The 19,538-nt window shown below is 48.3% G+C and overlaps 1 protein-coding gene across 50 annotated transcripts in view; it reads right to left on the reverse strand.

Annotated features, from left to right (window-relative positions):
* The window catches only part of MICAL2 (microtubule associated monooxygenase, calponin and LIM domain containing 2), a 272,353-nt gene that overhangs the window by 114,309 nt on the left and 138,506 nt on the right, over positions 1-19,538 (reverse strand). For 24 of the 50 annotated variants that reach the window (XR_006692248.2, XR_006692246.2, XR_001485003.3 and 21 more), the window contains 8 exons: positions 18,921-19,047; positions 18,160-18,250; positions 16,854-17,001; positions 15,315-15,514; positions 14,646-14,752; positions 5,564-5,632; positions 1,905-2,054; positions 370-492 (listed from right to left, as the gene is read on the reverse strand). Coding sequence is in view for 38 of the 50 variants with exons in the window: in XM_074014283.1 (XP_073870384.1) it covers positions 370-492; positions 1,905-2,054; positions 5,564-5,632; positions 14,646-14,752; positions 15,315-15,514; positions 16,854-17,001; positions 18,160-18,250; positions 18,921-19,047 (1,015 nt within the window). In the remaining 12 variants the exon portion in view is untranslated. The remainder of the gene's footprint in view (positions 1-369; positions 493-1,904; positions 2,055-5,563; positions 5,633-14,645; positions 14,753-15,314; positions 15,515-16,853; positions 17,002-18,159; positions 18,251-18,920; positions 19,048-19,538) is intronic. The other 26 variants (XR_012423390.1, XR_012423392.1, XR_012423389.1 and 23 more) reach the window with 3 other exon arrangements.

The following is a 19,538-nucleotide window of genomic DNA, read 5'->3' on the forward strand; positions in this document are numbered from 1 at the left end:
GGCCCATTCCAACATCACTTTTTCATTGATATGGAAATCAGCCTATTTGAATGGTCTGCAAATAATGCTTAGCATCATAGGGCATCATACAAAATATCCTGTGGTACAGTTTATTTTTCCCTAGCGGCACCATTGAGAACATGGTATTTGGTCAATTGATACCTCTGACTGGCTAAGGGATCAATAACATGTATTTTGTGATGTTGCATACTTGGTTATTCTTACCTATAAGTGTGGTGACATCAAGGTATGTCCAGAAAATCTACAATCAGCTCTACTTGTGGTGTGGGAAGAGCCACTGACCCCACCCCTCTGGATCAAAGTCCCCTCTGGCTTCACCAAAACAGCATCCACTGGAAGGAGCCCTACCTGCCTTTTCAGAGGAGGTGATGGGCTGGGTGTGGCCTCCTCCAGCTTGAGGCAGCAAGAGTGAACAGGAGGGCCAGAGGAAGAGCACAGGACGGGCTTACCTATCCCTGAGACACAGCGTTCCTGGGAGAAGAAAGGCGAGTCCAAAAAAGCAGCCACAGGAGACATGAAGGAAAAGGTGAGTCAGATTGAGAGGCTCAGAAGGAGGAGAGAAGAGGAGCAGGGAGACAAAGTTTGCAAGTGCAGAGGAAGCACTGGGCTGAGCTCCTGCAAGCCAGGCCCAGCTGGGAAACTTGAGCCCTGGCTCCCTGTCCATGTGAACAGCAAGTCCTGGAGTCCCCTTCTCATGGACAATGTGTGAATCCCAGGGTGGCTTTGCTTTTGGCTCAGACACAGGGCCTTAAGCAGGCACTGTCAGAGCCCATGCCAGGCCAGGGTGGCTGGCCCAGGAGTCCACCTGGAAACAGAAGAGCTTCCTGCACACTCAAGGACAGGGATGCTCTGGTGCTTCCGATGGAATTGAGCCCTCATCAGCACTTGGGGACTGTGAGGGACCAAGCCTCCAGAATGGGCAATCAAGACAATTTGTGGAGAATTACAAGTCTCAAGGAAATGACCCCTTATAATAAAATCCCTTCCCTTCCTAGAGAAGGTCAGTTCTCCCAGGAGGGACACAGTCCACATCAAGACTAAGGAGACATCTATGGTTGCCTCTAAAGCTAATTAACTATAGAGTCTCATTCTGTCATGTGACAGGCGTTCACCACAGAAAAACCAAATCTCTTTTCCCAAGCTTCTGTAATGTGAAAACAGCACCCTAAAGGAAGTTCAGGGGAGCAAACGGAACCACGAGGCACAGACCTCGGAGCCAGAGTCAGGAGGAAGCCTACAGCCTGATGCAGCATTCCGTCTCCTCCAACCTCACACTGACCCCCATCAGACAAAACAGCCCTGCCAGGCTGACCCTGGTGCAGGGAGAGAGGGGAGGGCCAGGAAACACCTGGGAAGATGGCCTTCAATACTGTGAGCTCGGACTCAGTTCCTCTGGTTTGGATGGATCTTCTCACTGTAGACTTTGTACTTTCCCAGCCAGCCAGCCTCTCAAAGCTCCCTCAAACTGTATCATCTCAAAACTGGCTGCAAACCAAGTCATGGTTGGAAAGCAAAACCAAATTAGGGAATGGATTTATTTAATGCAGAACAACCATCAGCAAACTAGGCCCATGGGCCATATCTGGCCTGCTCCTGTTTTTTGTAAATAAAGTTTTATTGGAACACAGCCAGGCTCATTTGTTTAGGTATTGTCTACTGCTGCTTTCCGACTATAATGGCAGAGTTGTAACAGACAGTAAGGCTTCCAAAGCACTAAAAAACTGCTATCTGGCCTCTTATAGAAAAGTCTGTTGACTCCTGATCTAGAAGGAGTCTCCTTGAGACCAGGCCTGGCTGGCATATCTGAAGTCTACCAGTAGCCAGAACATTCCTGCTGAAAAGTCACCAGGAAGTCAGTCCAGTGAATATTTGACGTGACTCACTTGCTTCATGAGTGAGGGGTTCCGAGTGCTCTCCTCAAACTTGGCCAGCAGCTGATTCGCCATGGACTTGACTTTGTTCTGATTTCCACCTTCTTTACTGCTCCCACACTCTTGATTGGAGCCCACGCTACGGCTGGAAAAGTTTGAAGGCTGCAAAGGTTGAAACGGGACACTGATGGTTGGATCCTGGAATCCAGATATCAGAAAGCAGACTTGGGGACTCAGGATGTGGGACTAGTTTCCTGCAGAAGGGCTCCCTCCATGGTCTGAGGAAGGGAGGCACAGGCAGCAGGGCCACCTGCAGAGGCAATGCTCACAGGAGGGATGCAGGTTTCCAAAGGATGAGCACAGCTAGGCTTGGGAGCCAGGCGGTTGGGGTTTGAATCCCGACTCTCATTTCTTAGCCCTGTGATGTTGGCGATTTACTTTACTTCTGTGACATTTTTTCATGTATAAAGTGAGAACAGTAATCTATTTCACATGATTACTGCAAAAACCAAATATAATCATGAAGTGTTGAACAAAATGGTTTTCAAAAAGACATCATCTGGCTGAGAAGAGGAGAAGAGCGGGGGCGGGGGGACAATGAAGGAAGCAGGGTTGGGGGTCACTCAGGCAAGGCCTGGGCTCTGGAGATCTTTCTCCACTCCCCTCTGTAACCACCCCCAGCTTTAACCAGCCCTGTTCTATTTTTGCTATCTTTTTAAAGAAAACTTTTAATTTAGAAACAATTTTAGATTTACACAAAAGTTGCAAAGATAGCACAGACTGTCCCTGCATACCCTTCACCCAGCTGCCCGCGGTGTTAAATCTGGAATAATTGCTCCTGTCATCAAGATTGAGAAATTAACATTGGCACAATACTATTAACTAAATTATACACTTTATTCGGATTGCATCAGTTTTTCCACTAATATCTTTTTTCTGTCCCAGGATTCAATCCAGGATCCCACACTGCATTTCATCATCCTGTCTCCTTGGTTTCCTACAAACTCTAACAGTTTCTGTTACAGAATGACACTTTTTGAAGGGTACTGAGCACCTGTTTTATAGCAAGCCCCTCAATCTGGGTTGGTCTGATGTTCTCTCATGATTAGACTTCCAGGAAGGACACCACTGAGGTGAAATGATCTTCTCATTCCAGTACAGCGGGGTGCATGATATCAACGTGACTTATAGGTGGTGATGTAGACCTTGGTCATTTGGTTATGCTATTTTATAAAACGGAGTTCTATATAAGATTTCTCTAGCTCAGCCGGGTGTGGTGGCTCAAGCCTGTAATCCCAGCACTTTGGGAGGCCGAGACGGGCGGATCACGAGGTCAGGAGATCGAGACCATCCTGGCTAACCCAGTGAAACCCTGTCTCTACTAAAAAATACAAAAAAAACTAGCTGGGCGAGGTGGTGGGCGCCTGTAGTCCCAGCTACGGGGGAGGCTGAGGCAGGAGAATGGTGTAAACCCAGGAGGCGGAGCTTGCAGTGAGCCAAGATCCGGCCACTGCACTCCAGCCTGGGAGACAGAGCGAGACTGTCTCAAAAAAAAAAAAAAAAAAAAAGATTTCTCTAGCTCATCTGCTAACAGTAAAAAATTGAAAATGACCAGTGTTTACTAAGAACGTCTGTTCCCCCTTACTGCGGGATCTCCTCCCACAGGCCTCAGAAGTATAAATGGTGCTGCCACAGCAAATGGGTAGTAAGTTTTCCCAAGGACACCAGGAATGTCCCTCACAGGAAGAGACATTCTCACGACAACAAAGTTGTGTTCATTTAGAAGAAATTCACCAGAAAAGGCAAGCTATAGTTAATTTTTTTAAAAAGATCCCTAGGTGTGGCAGCCCCATGGAAACCTTTTATGTGGAGCCACTCTGAGTATCGGACAAACACAAACTGAAGAGGCACACCCTCCTTCAAAGTGAAATGTAACTGTGCACAACAGTGCAGGCTTGAGTGGGAAGGGGTATGCTTACTTGAGTGATCACTGTTTGTACAAGACCTGGCCCAGGACAGTGGGCCAGATAGGCCAGCACTTTCAGACATCAACGGGCCTACAAATCACCAGGAAATCAATCCTCAAAAGCAGATTTGCTTTCCGTAGGTCTGGGGTGGGCCCTGAAAGCCTGTACTTCTAACAAGAAACCAGCTGCTGACTAACAAGACTCCCCTAAGCTGGATCTTGGATCACATTTTGAGTAGCAAGAATTTAGAAAGAATATTGCTTTGTTAAAACTGAGTTTAAGCAAACCGTTGCCCTAGGAGACTGTCCAGGGCCATCTCAGAAAGGGTAGACACAAACCAGATTTCTTCCCACTCCAACTCCTGTCTTGCCAGTAACAGAAACAACACTCACATACCCTTACATAAGCCACGGGTGAAAGGCAGGAAAAGACTGCCTGAGACAAAGTGTACCCAAGGGAAGCTTCTTGGGAACAGGCAAGAGCAAATCCCATGTCCTGAAGCTAGAGAGCCAACACCCGTAATCTGGGAAATGGAACGTGTCTGTAGCCCCGTGCAGCCTCTGCTTCCTCTCTGTGTCTCTATTTGCTGGCCTCTTGCTTACACCACAGCCAAGAGGTGGAGAAGCAACAGTGCTTCTCGAAGTGCACCTTCAAGAAGCTCTAGGCAAATGTTCAACCCAAGGTGTTTTGAACTCATTGGGTAGAATGGGTTTGTTGATATTTTAAGATGTGAACTGAACTTGTTTTCCTTTGTCAGTGCTTCCCTTTGACCATCACAGATAATGGGTTGACTGGCTGGCTGCTGCTTTCCCCAAGGTGAACCTCATGACTTTATTTATTATAAAGCTCACTGTTGTGAGATGCAGCAAGTCAGACATGAACAACCATGTCAGCAAATATATGGCAATAAAAACTCTTTGACCATAAACAGTAGAAAAGTCCCTTCTACCTCCTATCCATCGGATATCAATGTATTATACAGCTCATCCCTCATGCCTCTGTGTCATCATTTTGAGGTCAGCCAGCAGGCTGGCGAAAGCTGGCATCCCACACTTCGCTGACAATATGCATGCTTATGGAGTTGGAATGTTTTTTTTTTTAATGATGTGTATATCTCAGGTCTCTTTTAAAAGCTGCCCAGGGAAGCAGGAACTGATACTCCTTCCGCTTGATCAATTTTTCAGAAGCAGGTGAGAGATTCAGGCTCTCCTTTGACAAAGTAACCTGTAATTTTCTTCTTTCATCAGAAGGTGGCACTTGTGGGCACCAGGACATTTGCCTTAAAGACTAGAAGCAAAGGAAACGCAAAAGGATACAAATGATGATTGGGAGAAAAGTGGGAGTGCTGATGCCTCTTTACTATTTACTATTAATAGTGGTTGTATATTGATTAGCATGTATCAGATACCACGTTCATCTTATTCATCTTTAAAAGTCCTGCAAAGTTTCATGTATTTCAAGTGAATCATTGCATGTTACAGACAAGAACATCCTGGGAGGTTGTGTTTCTCAAGGTTACATAGCTATTAAATAGTGAAGCGAGATCCAAAACCCCAACTGTTTTTCCATCACGCCAAGTTTGGAACCCAGTGGTTCATGAGAGAGGGAAGGAACAGGGCCAGGCTGCTATCACAGTGAGGCCGCCTGTGGCCACTGGTTGTCAGGAAACAAGCCTCTGTTTAAACCCACACTGTGTACACAAACCTCGTCCAGGTTATTGAAGCCCTTCCGCCTCCGTTTGTTCATGTCATTCTCTCCGATTTGACCATCCACCTGCAATGGCCAAGAAAGCAGGGTGAGCTCAGGGGGCCACGAAGGGCTAAGGGCTTCAGTCCCACTAAGATCCCTGAGGGTATAGGGCTGGCTTTGAGCTGGTGCTGTGGATGTGTCCCTGCCCACAAACAGCTGTCAGCCTACAGGCAGGCGTGGTAGTAAATTACTCTGCACTGTGACAAATGCTGTCACAGAGTTTTGTTTAGGCACAGTGGAGAGAACCTCACGCCACCTAGCAGCCAAGGCTTTGTCAGAAGGGGCCAGAATTACATCCCAAAAGATCTTCATGAAATATCAAAGCAAAAAGAATCCCAGTGACATAAGCAGGACGGGGATGATCTCCATTGCAATGTGGCCTTGGGCTCGGAGCAGTTCAATGCTTTGCCCAAGGCCACAGCCAGGTCTGCTGATGCTTTCAGTGTGCTGCCTTATGGAGACCACCTGGGGTCTCTCTGCACCCAGGGAGCCTCTCTCCTACAAGAGGGTGACCGGGTTCAACTTACATGGACTCTCAGGGCTCAAATAAGTTGCCCAGGGATTTGATGGCAAATCAAGTCTGCAATTCAGTCAGCATCACAGATACTAGTAAACAGTATTTTATTAACTTCAAATAAGCATTAATTATAGCCTGATGACTAGCCTGACCATACAGTCTGGTTTGCTGGAGGTGGGGGTAGTTCTGATTTACTGCTGTTTAGCCCCAGCCTGATTGTTAACAGTGCCCCCTTCACTGTCAGAAGTCTCCTGGTTTAGATGACACATGACATGGTTGCCCTATGAGAACTCCTCACAGCCCACTCTCTGCTGCCTGAATCTGGACATTGAAATCCAGAAAGCCCTGCTCTACCCAAGCCCGTTACATCACCCTGCAAGGGCTCCCTGAGGGCACTCAGCTGTCAGGCTTGTCTCCTCAGGGAATGAGCAGAACTCTGGAGGCCGAGCTGATGCTATGGCTGGAGTAGGAAAGACTGAATTTAGTAACTCCTCTGTACCCATGGGTAAGTCTACCCTTGTCGCTGGGCTAGGGTCCACCTAGGCTCCCCCATCCTTTTCTAGGGTAAGACCTCTCTGCTACCAGTCTTCAGCCACTGGAGCCTTCTCCAAAGAGCAAGCTCTGTCAGAACCAGGGAGCCATGTCCCACTGACCATAGATCGCTTCTTCAGGGAGCCTCCTACTGTCTCAGAGGGGCCCTCCATCGCAGGCCCACATTAAATCCAGTCTTTCTACCATTTTAGATGCAGGGGGAAGTGCTGCAGACCACCTGCTCACCTCAAACCCAGGCATACAGCCCAATCAGCCCCATAAATCCTAATCTACCCAATCACAGGAGGATTCTTTCACCTCCGGGTTGTTCTGAAACAACAACCCTAGGTATAGGTGCCCCAAACACAACCCAGTATGCACCCCCTCCCTCCAATGGAAAGCACCTGTCTCTTGTCCTCTTCTTCATCCCCTGCCCTCTCCCCACATTTACCAGCACCAGATTGTTTTGTTTTTAAAGACAAGATCAACCATAGTTTAGTCCATTGATATTTGCTCAAAAATTTGCCCCAGGCAGCACAAAACAACACATCAAAGGGACCTGCCTTCTCTTGAACATTTTCCTCAGCTTCTAATAAATCATTATTCTGTGAATGGAAATGATTTTAAGCCAAAAGCTTGGGCAAACACCAAGAGAAACAGATGACCTTATTTGCAACAATGTTGGGTCTTAGAGGAACAGGCTGTCTGGACCCCCAGCTCCACAGCCTGGGAATGCTGCTCTGGCCAGCCCAAACCTGGGGCCTGTGAAAGTACAGAATGTCCTACCCAACAAGAATGCTTCATGCATAATCTTAGGGTTTTCTGTTGTGTGTGTGTGTGTGTGTGTGTGTGTTTTTTTTTTTTTTTTTTTTTTTTTGGTTTCTACATTAAATGAGGATTTGGCTTTTCCTCCAAAGGGCAAAACATTTTACTCTCTTTTGTACGCAACAAGTGGGACTGTTCCACTGGAGCCTAGATAGATTGAAGACAGCCATATTAGCCATGGGCTTATGAAGGGCATTCCTGGGAAGGACGTGCCCAGCCAGCAGCTCCTAAGAAGACTCCAAATCTTTCAGGGGGAATAAAGGACATGGACAGGGACAGCCTCAGCCTCTCTGACCCACCCTGATCCATGGGACAACCAAATGTAGTCTATGGAAAAGTTAGCAACACACATATCCGAATGGTTTCTACTTTTCTTTATGAATTTAACACTGAAGCACTGACTAAGAGCTAGGCTAAAACAAAAAGGTTAAGAACATTCGAACCTAGAGATTTATCTAATTTCTTCTTATCTGTATATCTATATTTGTGAACCATAATTGCTTCAGTACTCCCTTTTCCTCAGACCCTGTTTCACTCTACAAAGAATTGAAAGTACAAGAAGAAAGAAAATACTTATTGTGCCCAAAGAGAACATGAGAATAACTAACTTACGTTCTTTTCCCATTAAGGTTTCCAGCTCTTCCGCCCTAAGAACACTTTCTTATCATGATTTCCCAATGATTTGAAAGAGTCTATATACCAAAAGGCATTTATTAAACTAATTTATTTTCCTATAAAAAAAATCAAAGATGTAGATCTGCCAATCTGAACATTTATTTGATCAGCACAAGATAACCATGTTACCATACTGCCCGAGTTAATGAGATTTTAGCTCAAAGCAAACAAACTTTATATTTAGTTAGCTGGTATAGCCTAGCCCAGGAATAATTTAGATATGGGTCATAGGAGGAGAGGTTGGCCATTGCAGGCTATGGTTTTGTTGATTTGGGCAGCAGCTGTGATAGTTGGGAAGATAGCCAGTGATATCAGCAAGAGAGCTCTTTCTTCAAGGAATCATGGATTTGAGTATTGGTACTAATTATTTCCCAGCTGTGTGATCTCAGGAAAACCATCCAACTACTCTGACTTCAGTTTCCTTAACTCTAAGAAGAGATCTTCTATTGTTTAGTTCATAAGCTGTTGTGAGAGTAATGAAATCACAGACATAAAACACTTCTTAATCTATAAAGTGCTAGACAGTAGTCTCCCCTCATCCATGGCAGATACGTTCCAAGGCCCCCAGTGGAAGCAAGAAACCGTGGATACTGCCAAACCCTAGATATGCTGTTTTTTTTGACCTAGTGACTGAGACAGCTAAGGTGACTAATGGGTGGGTAGCGAGTGCACCGTGGATATGCTGGACAAAGGGATGATTCACATTCCAGGCATGATGGAGTGGGATGCTGTGAGATTTCATCATGCTACTCAGAATGGTATGCAATCCAAAACTGTGAATTGTTTCTGGAATTTTCCTTTTAATATTTTTGGACCATGGGTGAACACAGGTCACTGAAACCTTGGAAAGCAAAACTGCAGATAAGGAGGGTACTACTGTACAAGTATTAGACACTATTGGTGAGGTCAGTGTTAGTTACAGAATTTTATTTTATTTATTCTCTTTTTGGGGACAGGGTCTTGCTGTGTTGCCCAGGCTGGAGTGCAGTGGTGTGATCTTGGTTCACTGCAACCTCTGCCTCCCGGATTTAAGTGATTCTCATGCTTCAGCCTCCCAAGAAACTGGGACTACTGGTGTGCACCACACCGCAGGTTAATTTTTGTATTTTTAGTAGAGACAGGGTTTCACTTTGTTGGCCAGGCTGGTCTTGAACTCCTGGCCGCAAGCAATTCGCCCACCTCGGCCTCCCAAAGTGCTGGGATTACAGGCATGAGACACCGTGCTTGGCAGAGTAACAGAATTTTAAACATCTGAATTCTACTTCTGGCTTTGACATTTACCACCTACATGACTTATCAAAATGTAATTTCCCCAAGTCCAAGTTTCCCCATCTAAACATTGGCATGAAAATGTGTTCCCAGCCTTCCTCCAAAGGTGACAAGAGCAAATGGGATGTATATGAAAGTGTTTTGTATGCTATAAAGGGCCCTATTGATTGTGGTTGCAGTACAGAACCAAGTGTTCAAGCCAGATCGCTTTACTCATCTTTTGAGAAAATAAGCGTCTTCATTTAACCATCATTTCTAAAGGAAGAGAACTATCATTTACTGAGCACCTTCCACCTGCCAGACACAGTGCTCAGACCTGCGGCACACATTTGCTCGCCTCATCTTTGCTGCAATACTATGATGTACACGTTGTTACCCTCATTTTTCAGACAAGCAAAGGAGCTTTCTGAGAGGCTAGAACATTTGCCAAATCCCCAGCAGATGTAAATCTGTGTTTGTCTGCTTGACTTCTAACTGCATTCCCAATCTGTAAATCAGCTCTGAATCCTGGACTGAGACTGCAGGGAGAAAAGGGGAGAGAACAGCTTCAGCCATGACCTGCGGGCACCTGGAGGGGTACTCCAGGGCCCTGTGCTGGCCTGGCCTTGGAAAGCGGCACCCTTGACTCCCCCAAGGCTTCTTTAAACCTCTGCAATGAGAAGTCCTAGAAACCTAGTGGGAAGCTTTGGCTGCTGGGTGTGTGGTTCTGTGAGAGAAGTCGGGGAAGTGAGGTGAGAGGAAGTTCATAAGGCAGGGTCCTTGCTTGTTTCGTTCACTGCTGCAGCCCCCGTACTGAGGAGAACTCCACATAAAATAGGCCCTCGAGAAATGGTTGTCGAATGAGTGGATGGAAGGAAGAGGCACCTTCGCACATAATGCCACCCGGCTCTTCAGAAAGTGTCTGTGCAGGTGGCTCAGGAAGAGGAGGGTTGGGAGGGGAACCTGGACCACTCAGACCGGACACTGAAAACGTCCGTCACATTTTGTGAATGCCACTCTGTCAGGGACCAGTGCTGGAGGATGAGGAGGACCTGGCTGAGCAGGATCAAACCTGGGGCCACCCACCTGGCTTCTGGGATGAGCTCTCCAGGGACAAGCGACAACTTCTGTTTTATCCCCTGGAGTGGGCTCAGGATGGGACAAAAAGTAGTGCTCTGCATATGTGTACAGTAATGACCATAGTGGCCATAAGTACAGGTGTCACCATGTATGGTAGGTCTAGGAGAGTACGGGTGGGTATTGTGAGTCTGAAGGTGTATGTCTGTGTGTGTGCCATGCACACAGGAATGATAGACGCCATGGTTATATGTTCAGGTGTCACCTGCACGCACGATGATAAGAGCCCTGGAGCCCCCAGGAACTGTCCCTTGCTATGAGGCTTTTAGATGCTCACCAGGACCACAGACAGATCTGCAGAAGCAGACCAAGGGCCTTTTAAGGGAAAATATAGTCCCCAAGTTCTCCTTTTTCCAGGCGTGGGCTGCCCAGTTTTCAGAACGAATCAACCCAATGGGTTGCCACTCACGGTGGGATGGAAAAGTTACTCTCTCTAAAAGTAAACAAGATCCTTGATGGAGAAAAAGGCCTTTCATTTTGCTTGAAGTTGATACATCTTGCTTGGATTGCATGTTATCAGGAAGATAAGATTAGGGGGAAAAGAAGAATTTAACGTCAGTGAAAATCAGGAGGGAGGTTCTTAAGCCTGACTCAGCAGAGAACCAGTGTATCCTCTTCAGATAAAGATGCCACATTGTAAACAAATGTGCACTCACAGCTCAATTCCCATATCAAGATATTCCTCTGGAAGATGGAGAGGAAGTTAGGGAGGGGCAGGGAGGAAGGTCAAACACAGATGCACCTACATGTACAGCTATTGTCTGTATTTGAGGGGAGGGCTATTGTATAGACTCGTGCAAGCATGCCTGCCCTGTAGCTCCACTCCAGAAAGGTTGATGAGCAAGGTCATTGAGGGCTGCGTGTTTTGTTGTACTGATATCTTGGTGTAAATGTGAGGGAGCCCCTACGTACAGACGTGGAAGTGTGCATGGATTTCAGAGTCTTATGTGCAGACATCCCCTGTGGCTGTGCAGGACCAGACCAGGGTGGACTCAGCGTTCTTTGCTAGTGGGAAATGTTGAGGCCAAAGAGCATTGCCATTAGATTCCCAAATCAAAAAATCATTCAGATACAACAAGGTATCTGGTAGGATGGGGCGAAGGAAGAAGGTACTTTCTATGTGGCCCTGATCACTGTGCTGGCATTGAATGGTAGACAGAATGCAGAGGTATCTCAGTGATGGCCAAGGCACAGTGTGGTGACCCGGTAGCCTTATGAAAGCACCCAACCCACCCAGAGGAAATGCTCCATCACTCTGAGAACAAGTAATGCCCATGCCAGGCACTTCACTCAATGGCCACATCTCTACCTATCCAAAAATGGGGCAGAGTGCAAAGATTAAATGAGGCTGGGGAAGAGAACAGATCTATGGGCCTTGACTCCTCTCAAAATGGGTAGCCAAGGGACACACCTTGAAGAAGACTGAACAGGATTCAAAAGGGGCCAGAATTGGGCTGGGCAGAACCCTCCACCACAAGCATTTTCTAGCAGAGCCAGAGGGAAGTGAAGTAAGGCCCTCAGCCCTTGGAAGGCCTGGCCAGCCTTGCTGATTCCTGACTTTTAACCATCCCCAGGTCCCAAGCCAGTGCTGGCCAGGCTGTTTCAATTCTGTCACTCCGTAAACAGAGGTGTGGTGAGTGAAAGGTTGAAACATCCCTCTCCAGTTCCCTCTGTGGGCCAAGCGGGAGAGACGCAGTGAATGGAGAAAGGCAGTACATGTCTGGCTCAGAGAGCTTCAAGAAACACTGACTGGCTTGCCTGGAGCCAAACAGCCGAAGACAGGGGTCCTTGGGCTGCAGGTAGAACAAGCTGACCACTGGTATCCAGAAGAGAGCCCCATTTGCTCAGTGGGAACACGGTGGGCAATGCAGCCCTCACACAGAGCCTCTAGGTGGGGCCACCTCAGAGGCGGAGAGCGCTGGATGCAGCTCATCATTTTAATTGCTTTGTTGCCATCTTCCTTGCCCAGCTAAGGCCTTGCTAGCCCATTCCTTCCTAGAGCTAGGGAGCCACAGAAGCATGAGGTATCCTGCTCCTGGAGTTGGCAAAACAGCTGCTGCAGCATCCCAGGGAGCAGGGAGTTCAGGCCTCAGTGGAAACAGTGACCACTGCTCACACAGCCCAGGGAAAGAAGGAGGCTAGGCAGCCCCACCCCCCCGGGCAGAGGGGCTGACTGGATATGGCTGCCTTGGCCAAGCTAAAGAGACTGTTGGCCACCTAGAGAGACTCAGAAACTTGCAGAGGCCTCCAGCCCACTGTCTTGTTGGTGGAGGGCACCCTGCCATGCTGGGGAGGGCAGGCAAGCTCTGGACAGGTACTTACAACTGCCCCCACCCCAAGCCACCCCTGCTCCCTCCAGTGCCTTCACTCTGGTCCTATTCTCCTCCACCCATCTTCTCTTGTCTGCTCCCACTGACCACCCCAGGAGCTCCCCACTCTAGTCCTAGAACTCTGACATTTGCCATCTGCCCCAATGCATCCACATCTCATAGCCTGTCCTCAGCCCTCACCCTGGCTGGCTTCCCTGTTGCCTGGCACAGTCTCCAGGGCCCATCCCGTAGAAGAGCTCTCCTCCCTGAGCTTCTCAACTCCCTCCCTGCCTTTCCAACTGTCCCTTCCCCTTCCCATCTTCTTTCCTGGCTGCTCTGCCTCTGCCAGCCCCTGAAACTCCCTTGTTCCCTAAGGTTCGGACCCTTGGTTTTCAGTTTGCTGCCTGTCTTCCCAACTGGACTCCAAGGTCAAGACTCACATCACTTCTGTATGTCCTATAACTAGATACACAACAAATGCCTTTTAATGAGTGGACTAATTAGTGTGAAGAAAGCATGGGGTAGGGGCAAAGCAATGAAGTACAACAGAGTAGCAGGTGACCTGGCCGAGGCACCCAGCCTCCTTTTTTTTTTTTTGTTTTTTAGGTGGAGTTTTGCTCTTCTTGCCCAGGCAGGAGTACAATGGTGTAATCTCAGCTCACTGCAACCTCCGCCTCCTGGGTTCAAGCGATTCTCCTGCCTCAGCCTCCCAAGTAGCTAGGATTACAGGTGCCTGCCACCATGCCTGGCTAATTTTTTGTAATTTTAGTAGATACGGGATTTCACCATATTGGCCAGGCTGGTCTCAAACTCCTGACCTCAGGTGATCTGCCTGCCTCGGCCTCCCAAAGTGTGGGGATTACAGGCGTGAGCCACTGCACCCACAGGCCTCCATTTTTATCTGTAAAGTGGGCACATTAAGCAAGAGAACTGGCATCATGCCTCCCATGGAGATGTTAGCATCCACACGAAACTGTCACTGCTCCTTAGGTATGTGATGCCCAAACTATGTCTCGTGGCACCATGTGAACTCACAGAGGTACCACAGAATATTTTTAATTTTCTAGGAAAACACTATCATGTCTGTCAGACACCTTGAAAAATGCTCCTATTAAGTTATTTGGTCTTAACTACTTAATAAATGAAACTGTTAGGTATTTCTTTTGGTATAGGGGCACCATGAAAAAAATTACGGAGACACTAAGGGTGCTATAAGTTGAGAACATTTGGGAACCTCTTTATTAGGCTCTGAGCTCCTCAAAGGCAAGGTCCATATATTGTTCACGTCCATATATTTGCTTCCCTCATCAGAAACGAAAACTATAGCCCTAAAGTTGACCTATAGGAGAGCACAATGTATATTTGTTGAATAAATGAATAAATACAAATTAATGGAACAAATGTGTAAATGGAGCATCACCACCATGCACTTCTGCCACTAAACTGATGGCCATCAAGTTCTAAACTGCTCAGCACAGTGAGAAATCATTTCATCCCCATCCCTCAGGAAGCAGAGCTGATCTGATTTACTTCTAAAAGCATTCACCAATGTGTCCTATCAGCTCGCTACCATGTCCTTCCTATAACCACTTTGAAGTCATTGAAACTAGCTACACAGTGCCAGGAAGAACTTCCAAAAACACTCATAACTAATTCAAGTTTTACTAGTGTTTTCCGGGAGCGCCTGATCCATGTAACTTACTAGCCTCAACAGTCTGAGAATGTGACAATCTCCGTTCCTCATACCCCGTCCATGTGCAATGGGAAATAAAACAAAAACCAGGCTGAAACTTACTCGTGGAGTCCTCTTCCTTGGAAATGTGAGGTTGAGATAGTTATTAGAAATGGATGATTTGGCCAAGCTGAGGTCAGCATTTTCTCCATAGTTTTTGCGCCAAGAATCTGTTGGGAAATAAAAGTGCAACTGTGATTTGAAACCAGGCTCCAGTAAGTATGGCTATAACAAGGAGGTGTTGGCCGGGCATGGCGGCTCACGCCTGCAATCCCAGCACTTTGGGAGGCCGAGACACGTGGATCACGAGGTCAGGAGATTGAGAGCATCCTGGCAAACACGGTGAAACCTCATCTCTACCAAAAATACAAAAAAATTAGCTGGGCGTGGTGGTGGGCGCCCGTAGTCCCAGCTACTCGGGAGGCTGAGGCAGGAGAATGGCCTGAACCCGGGAAGCGGAGCTTGCAGTGAGCCGAGATCGTGCCATTGCACTCCAGCCTGGGTGACAGAGCGAGACTTCGTCCCCCCAAACTCAAGATGTAAATGACATACAGATCCACTTACATGCACAGAGGCTGGGTGAACGGAGTCACCCCTGTTTGGCCTCACAGTCAAGTGGAACACACTGGGCAGCCCCAGAACAGACCATACCAGTGTTAGGAGCAGTTAGACTCAGTGACAGGGACAGAGACGGTCCAAGGGGCCAAGCAAAATCTCTGTCCAGGTGCTTACCCACGGGCCTCAGTGGGGTGCCCCGGAAGAGCTCGTAGAACTTGGAGAGGTACATGACCATGCTGAGCTCGTCAGGCTCCTGGGCAGACACCATCTCTCTGCCCGTGGTCACTGGAGGGATCCCAAACTCTCGCTCTGCCACATCAAATGCGAGCTGGTTGTTCTCCACAGCGTCGTCTTCATTCAAAGAGTCAAAGTTGCTAGAGAATCAAAACAAAGTAGAGAAATTCAGGGAGAGGAGGCAGAGGTGCGGCGAGCTGAGCACCTTCAGGTGGTAAGGAGCACTGAGGGTGACACTCTGCCAGGTGTTGGCAGGGTACGGGGGGGGGGAACAGTGACCCCACCCCTGCCCCCAGTTCTCACCCCACCACCCCACTGGTCAGGAAGGGACAAAATCAGACTCGGGCCATGATGACATTATTGCTGTCTGGGCTAAAGCCATCAGAAGATGATTTAAACCTCTTGGGAACATTTATGAGCTATTTTACTTTTAAGTACATCACCTTTTTAAAATTACAAAAGTAAAATGGGCATCTTGTAAAAAACATCAAATTATATAGCATATAAAGTAAAAAGGGAGCCCAGGCGCAGTGGCTCATGCCTATAATCCCAGAAGTTTGGGAGGCAGAGGCGGGTAGATCACTTGAGCTCAGGAGTTCGAGACCAGGCTGGCCAACATGGCAAAACCCTGTCTCTGCTAAAAATACAAAAATTAGCTGGGTGTGGTGTAATCCCAGCTACTCGGGAGACTGAGGCAGGAGAATTGCTTGAACCTGGGAGGCGGAGGTTGCCGTGATTTGAGATTGCATCACTGCACTCCAGCCTAGGCAACAGAGTGAGAGACTCCGTCTCAAAAAAAAAAAAAAGAAGAGTCCATCCTCTTAAGGTCACCTCGCTTCCTAAGGTACCAATTGCTAGCCCTTGGGTAGGGTTTGCTGTCAGTCATTTTTGTGATTTGCACCTGGCTGTGAAGTTCTGCTGCTGCTGATTTAAATACAGATGCATCATGCTTCAGCATCACAGTGTTTCCTCAAACATCACCTGATCTTCCCGATGACCCTGCTGCTCTTTCTAATTTGTAGATGAAGAATCTAAAGCTCAGAGAAGGTAAGTGGCTTGCCCAAGGACACACAGCTTATGGATCTGGGTCTCAAACCTAATTCTATAAAACCCTCAAACTAGTCCCTGGAATTAGGTCTGGTCCATACTCCTCTCTTGAGGGTGGAGCTCCAAGGTGTGAATGCTCAGATTTCCAAAGAGTGTGGTGATGGGGGTCGGGAGGTAAGGGTGGTGTGGGGTGAGGTGTCAAGAATATCATCACTAAGCCTGAACCAATTTTTATCCTCACATATTAGGAACGCAGATCAAATGCACTGCTGACAGAGTAATCAGTGCAAAGCGAAAAGAACAAATGTTAAGAAAAATCTCAAATCGAAACACAGAAAAAGAAATATTGAACCAAGTAATGAAGATTCTGCATGCAGCAGAATGGCCTTGGCATCCCTTGTCTCCAGGGGCCACCCTGGGCCCCAGACTCACATGAGCTCAGGCCGGAAGCGGTGGATGATGGCACACAGGGCCAAGCCGCTGCGCCAGGATGTGGTCAGGTCGGTGACGTTGACATGCTGGTAGCCCTCTGTCTGCTGCTGGCACCAGGTTAGGAGCTTGCTGGGCCGGATATCTGACTCTGCAAGAAGGAGAGCACAGGCAGTGAGGCTCTGCAGGAATCTCACACAGTCTGCCCTGGCGATCCCCTCTCATTGCCACCATGGCTGGGGACCAGGAGGAGCAGCCCCAAGGCAAGGGGGCCATTGGCATGGGTGCAGCTCCCTGAGGACTGCTGCTTGGGGACCTGGTCAAGAGTGTGGCGGGAGGGGAGGGGAAGCATGTTCTCTTCCAGCAGAGTCCCTAAGACCTACTATGTTTAGGCCCTGCCAACAACATGCTCATCTAGTGGGGAAGACAGTCACAGAGGGGGTGATGATGACACAGTGCTGCAATGGAGGGAGAAACGGGCGCTGTGGGAGCACATTAGCAGGTTTGCCTGAGTCTGCTCTGGGAGAGGAATTCTCTAGAGAAAAGTGTAATGGGGAGGTACATTTGAGCTTGTTCTTTAAGAGCATCTAGGAACTTATCAGATGGAAGAAGTCATTCCAGGAAGACAGAAAGGACTGTGCGGTGGCAAAGAATCTAGAAAAACTTGCTATGTTTGTGTAACAGTGAAATGGTTGATTATAGTAAGTGGTTTATTACAGCAGTGGGGCACGTCGTGGTGCATGGAGGGGAAGAAGGAGTACAGCTGAGTTTGCCTAAGGAAGGAGAGGAGGCAAAGTCTGGACAGGCACAGGTAGCCAAAGAGGTCTCTAAGCAGGAGAGCATCCTGAGCCGAGTTGGGTGCTGGGAATTCCTCATTTAACCATCCCATCTGCCTGTGTTGAGCACTGGCCCTGTGTCCAGCGCACTGCTAGGCCCAGGATGACCAGGAAAAGGGTGAAGTGCATTAACCTCATTTCTACTTAAGGGGACAAGGCCCCCATGCTGGAAACAAGAGGAAAATAAGAACAAGTCCCAGTGAAATAATCCCCCAGTTCATGTTTACTGTGTGAAGCTCTCGACACATACTAGCTCCTTTCATCCTCACAATGATGCTCTGGGCAGGGGTTCTCTTGGTCTTACAGAGGAGGAAACTGGAGTACAAAGAGGAGAGGTGCCTGCCCATGGTCTCACAGATAAAGGGGCAGAGCCAGGCTGGTTGCAGAGCCTGTGTCACCACAGCCACTGAGCAGGCCTCCTCCCCTCAAAGCCCTTCCCAGCCACCCACCAGGGTCCCAGGAGGGCCACTTACCCCTCCTGGAGAGGTTGACAGATCTCCTCACTGAGCCCAGTCTCTCGAGAGGGTAGTGCTCCAGCTCCTTGGTGATGTACAAATGCTTCACCTATGAGCAAGAGAGACAACATGCTTGCCCACCAGTTTTCCCCCAAATCCTAGTCTCAGGGCCCCTAAACTCGACCTACCCCCAATTCAGTGCCTGCCACCATTTTCCTCTATTGCTAGGAGGCATGACCTTCGCCCAGGGAACCCAGGCAACTTGAATCATAGAGCAATGGGCCTCAATCTCCACCCAGATGCAGGCAAACTAAGTGGGAATGTGTGTAGCTAATTTGTGTGTATGTAATTAGCTAATTTTAAAAATTCACACAATTTTCTGTTCTATTGACCAAAGAGGTTGAGAGTTTGGTGGCTTTAAATCAGTGGAAGAAGAAAGTGACCCTAGGACCATGTGTGGTATGCAGAGAGCATGTTTGGCCAAGTAAATTATTTGAGACAGGTAAGATCAGCAATGCATATGCACAGTGACAATATATGTAAATACATGCACATATACATATATATATATCTCCCCCGATATGTGTTCTAGTTCTGTCCTGTGGGCTAGAAAGAATGCTGACTCTAGTGGGGAGAAGAGCTGGTCCCACCATTAGGCCAGCAGGCCTTGGTGGCCTTAGTCCCAGGAATGGACCAAAATTTAATGTGACCCCTCCCCACCACCTCTTCCCACTGTTCAGTGCACAGTGACTCAGACAGGGCCCCAGGGATGCACTTGCCTGATGGGGCCTAACACAGTGGGAGTTGAGGTTTGGGTACCGCGTCCCTGGGTCCAACGTGTACTGCTCAAAGTTCTTGTTGATGTTCTCTGGGGTTGTCTGAGGTAACAGCCGGTAGAGACTTTCCCTGGAGGGAGGCGGAGCCTGGAGGTCAGGGATCACTTTTGCCACCTCAGGCCTTGTCCCCACCCTCCCCTACTTCCCCCTTCCTCTGGTTGAAGGGCTTCCTGGACATGTTTGTCTAACCCTTCCCTGAAATACCTGACACTCCTGGTTCTTGAGATCTGCAAAGTGGGGAGAAGGTCAAAGGAGCCGAGAGGAAAGGGGCACCTGGGTGACAGGGATGTTGGACTCCTCCACCCAGGCAGAGGGGAGGGACGCAGGGCTGGCAGCACGGTGGCCTGTGGTTTTGCCATAACCATGCTCAGCCACACTGCCTCCTGCGGCCTGCTCCCCACGACCACAGGCTTCCACACCCAAGACTGTCAGAGGCCTGCCTCTGCCTGGCAGCCCTGACCTCCCCCTGTCCACCAGCTGTCACAGCCACGTGGCCAGCAGCAGGGGTCTGGGAGGAAGCCCAGGATCTCAGCGGTGGGAGAGGCCTGGAAAGCCAGAGAA

This window comes from Macaca fascicularis, chromosome 14 (genome assembly GCF_037993035.2).
Source record: "Macaca fascicularis isolate 582-1 chromosome 14, T2T-MFA8v1.1".
Taxonomy (NCBI): Eukaryota; Metazoa; Chordata; class Mammalia; order Primates; family Cercopithecidae; genus Macaca; species Macaca fascicularis.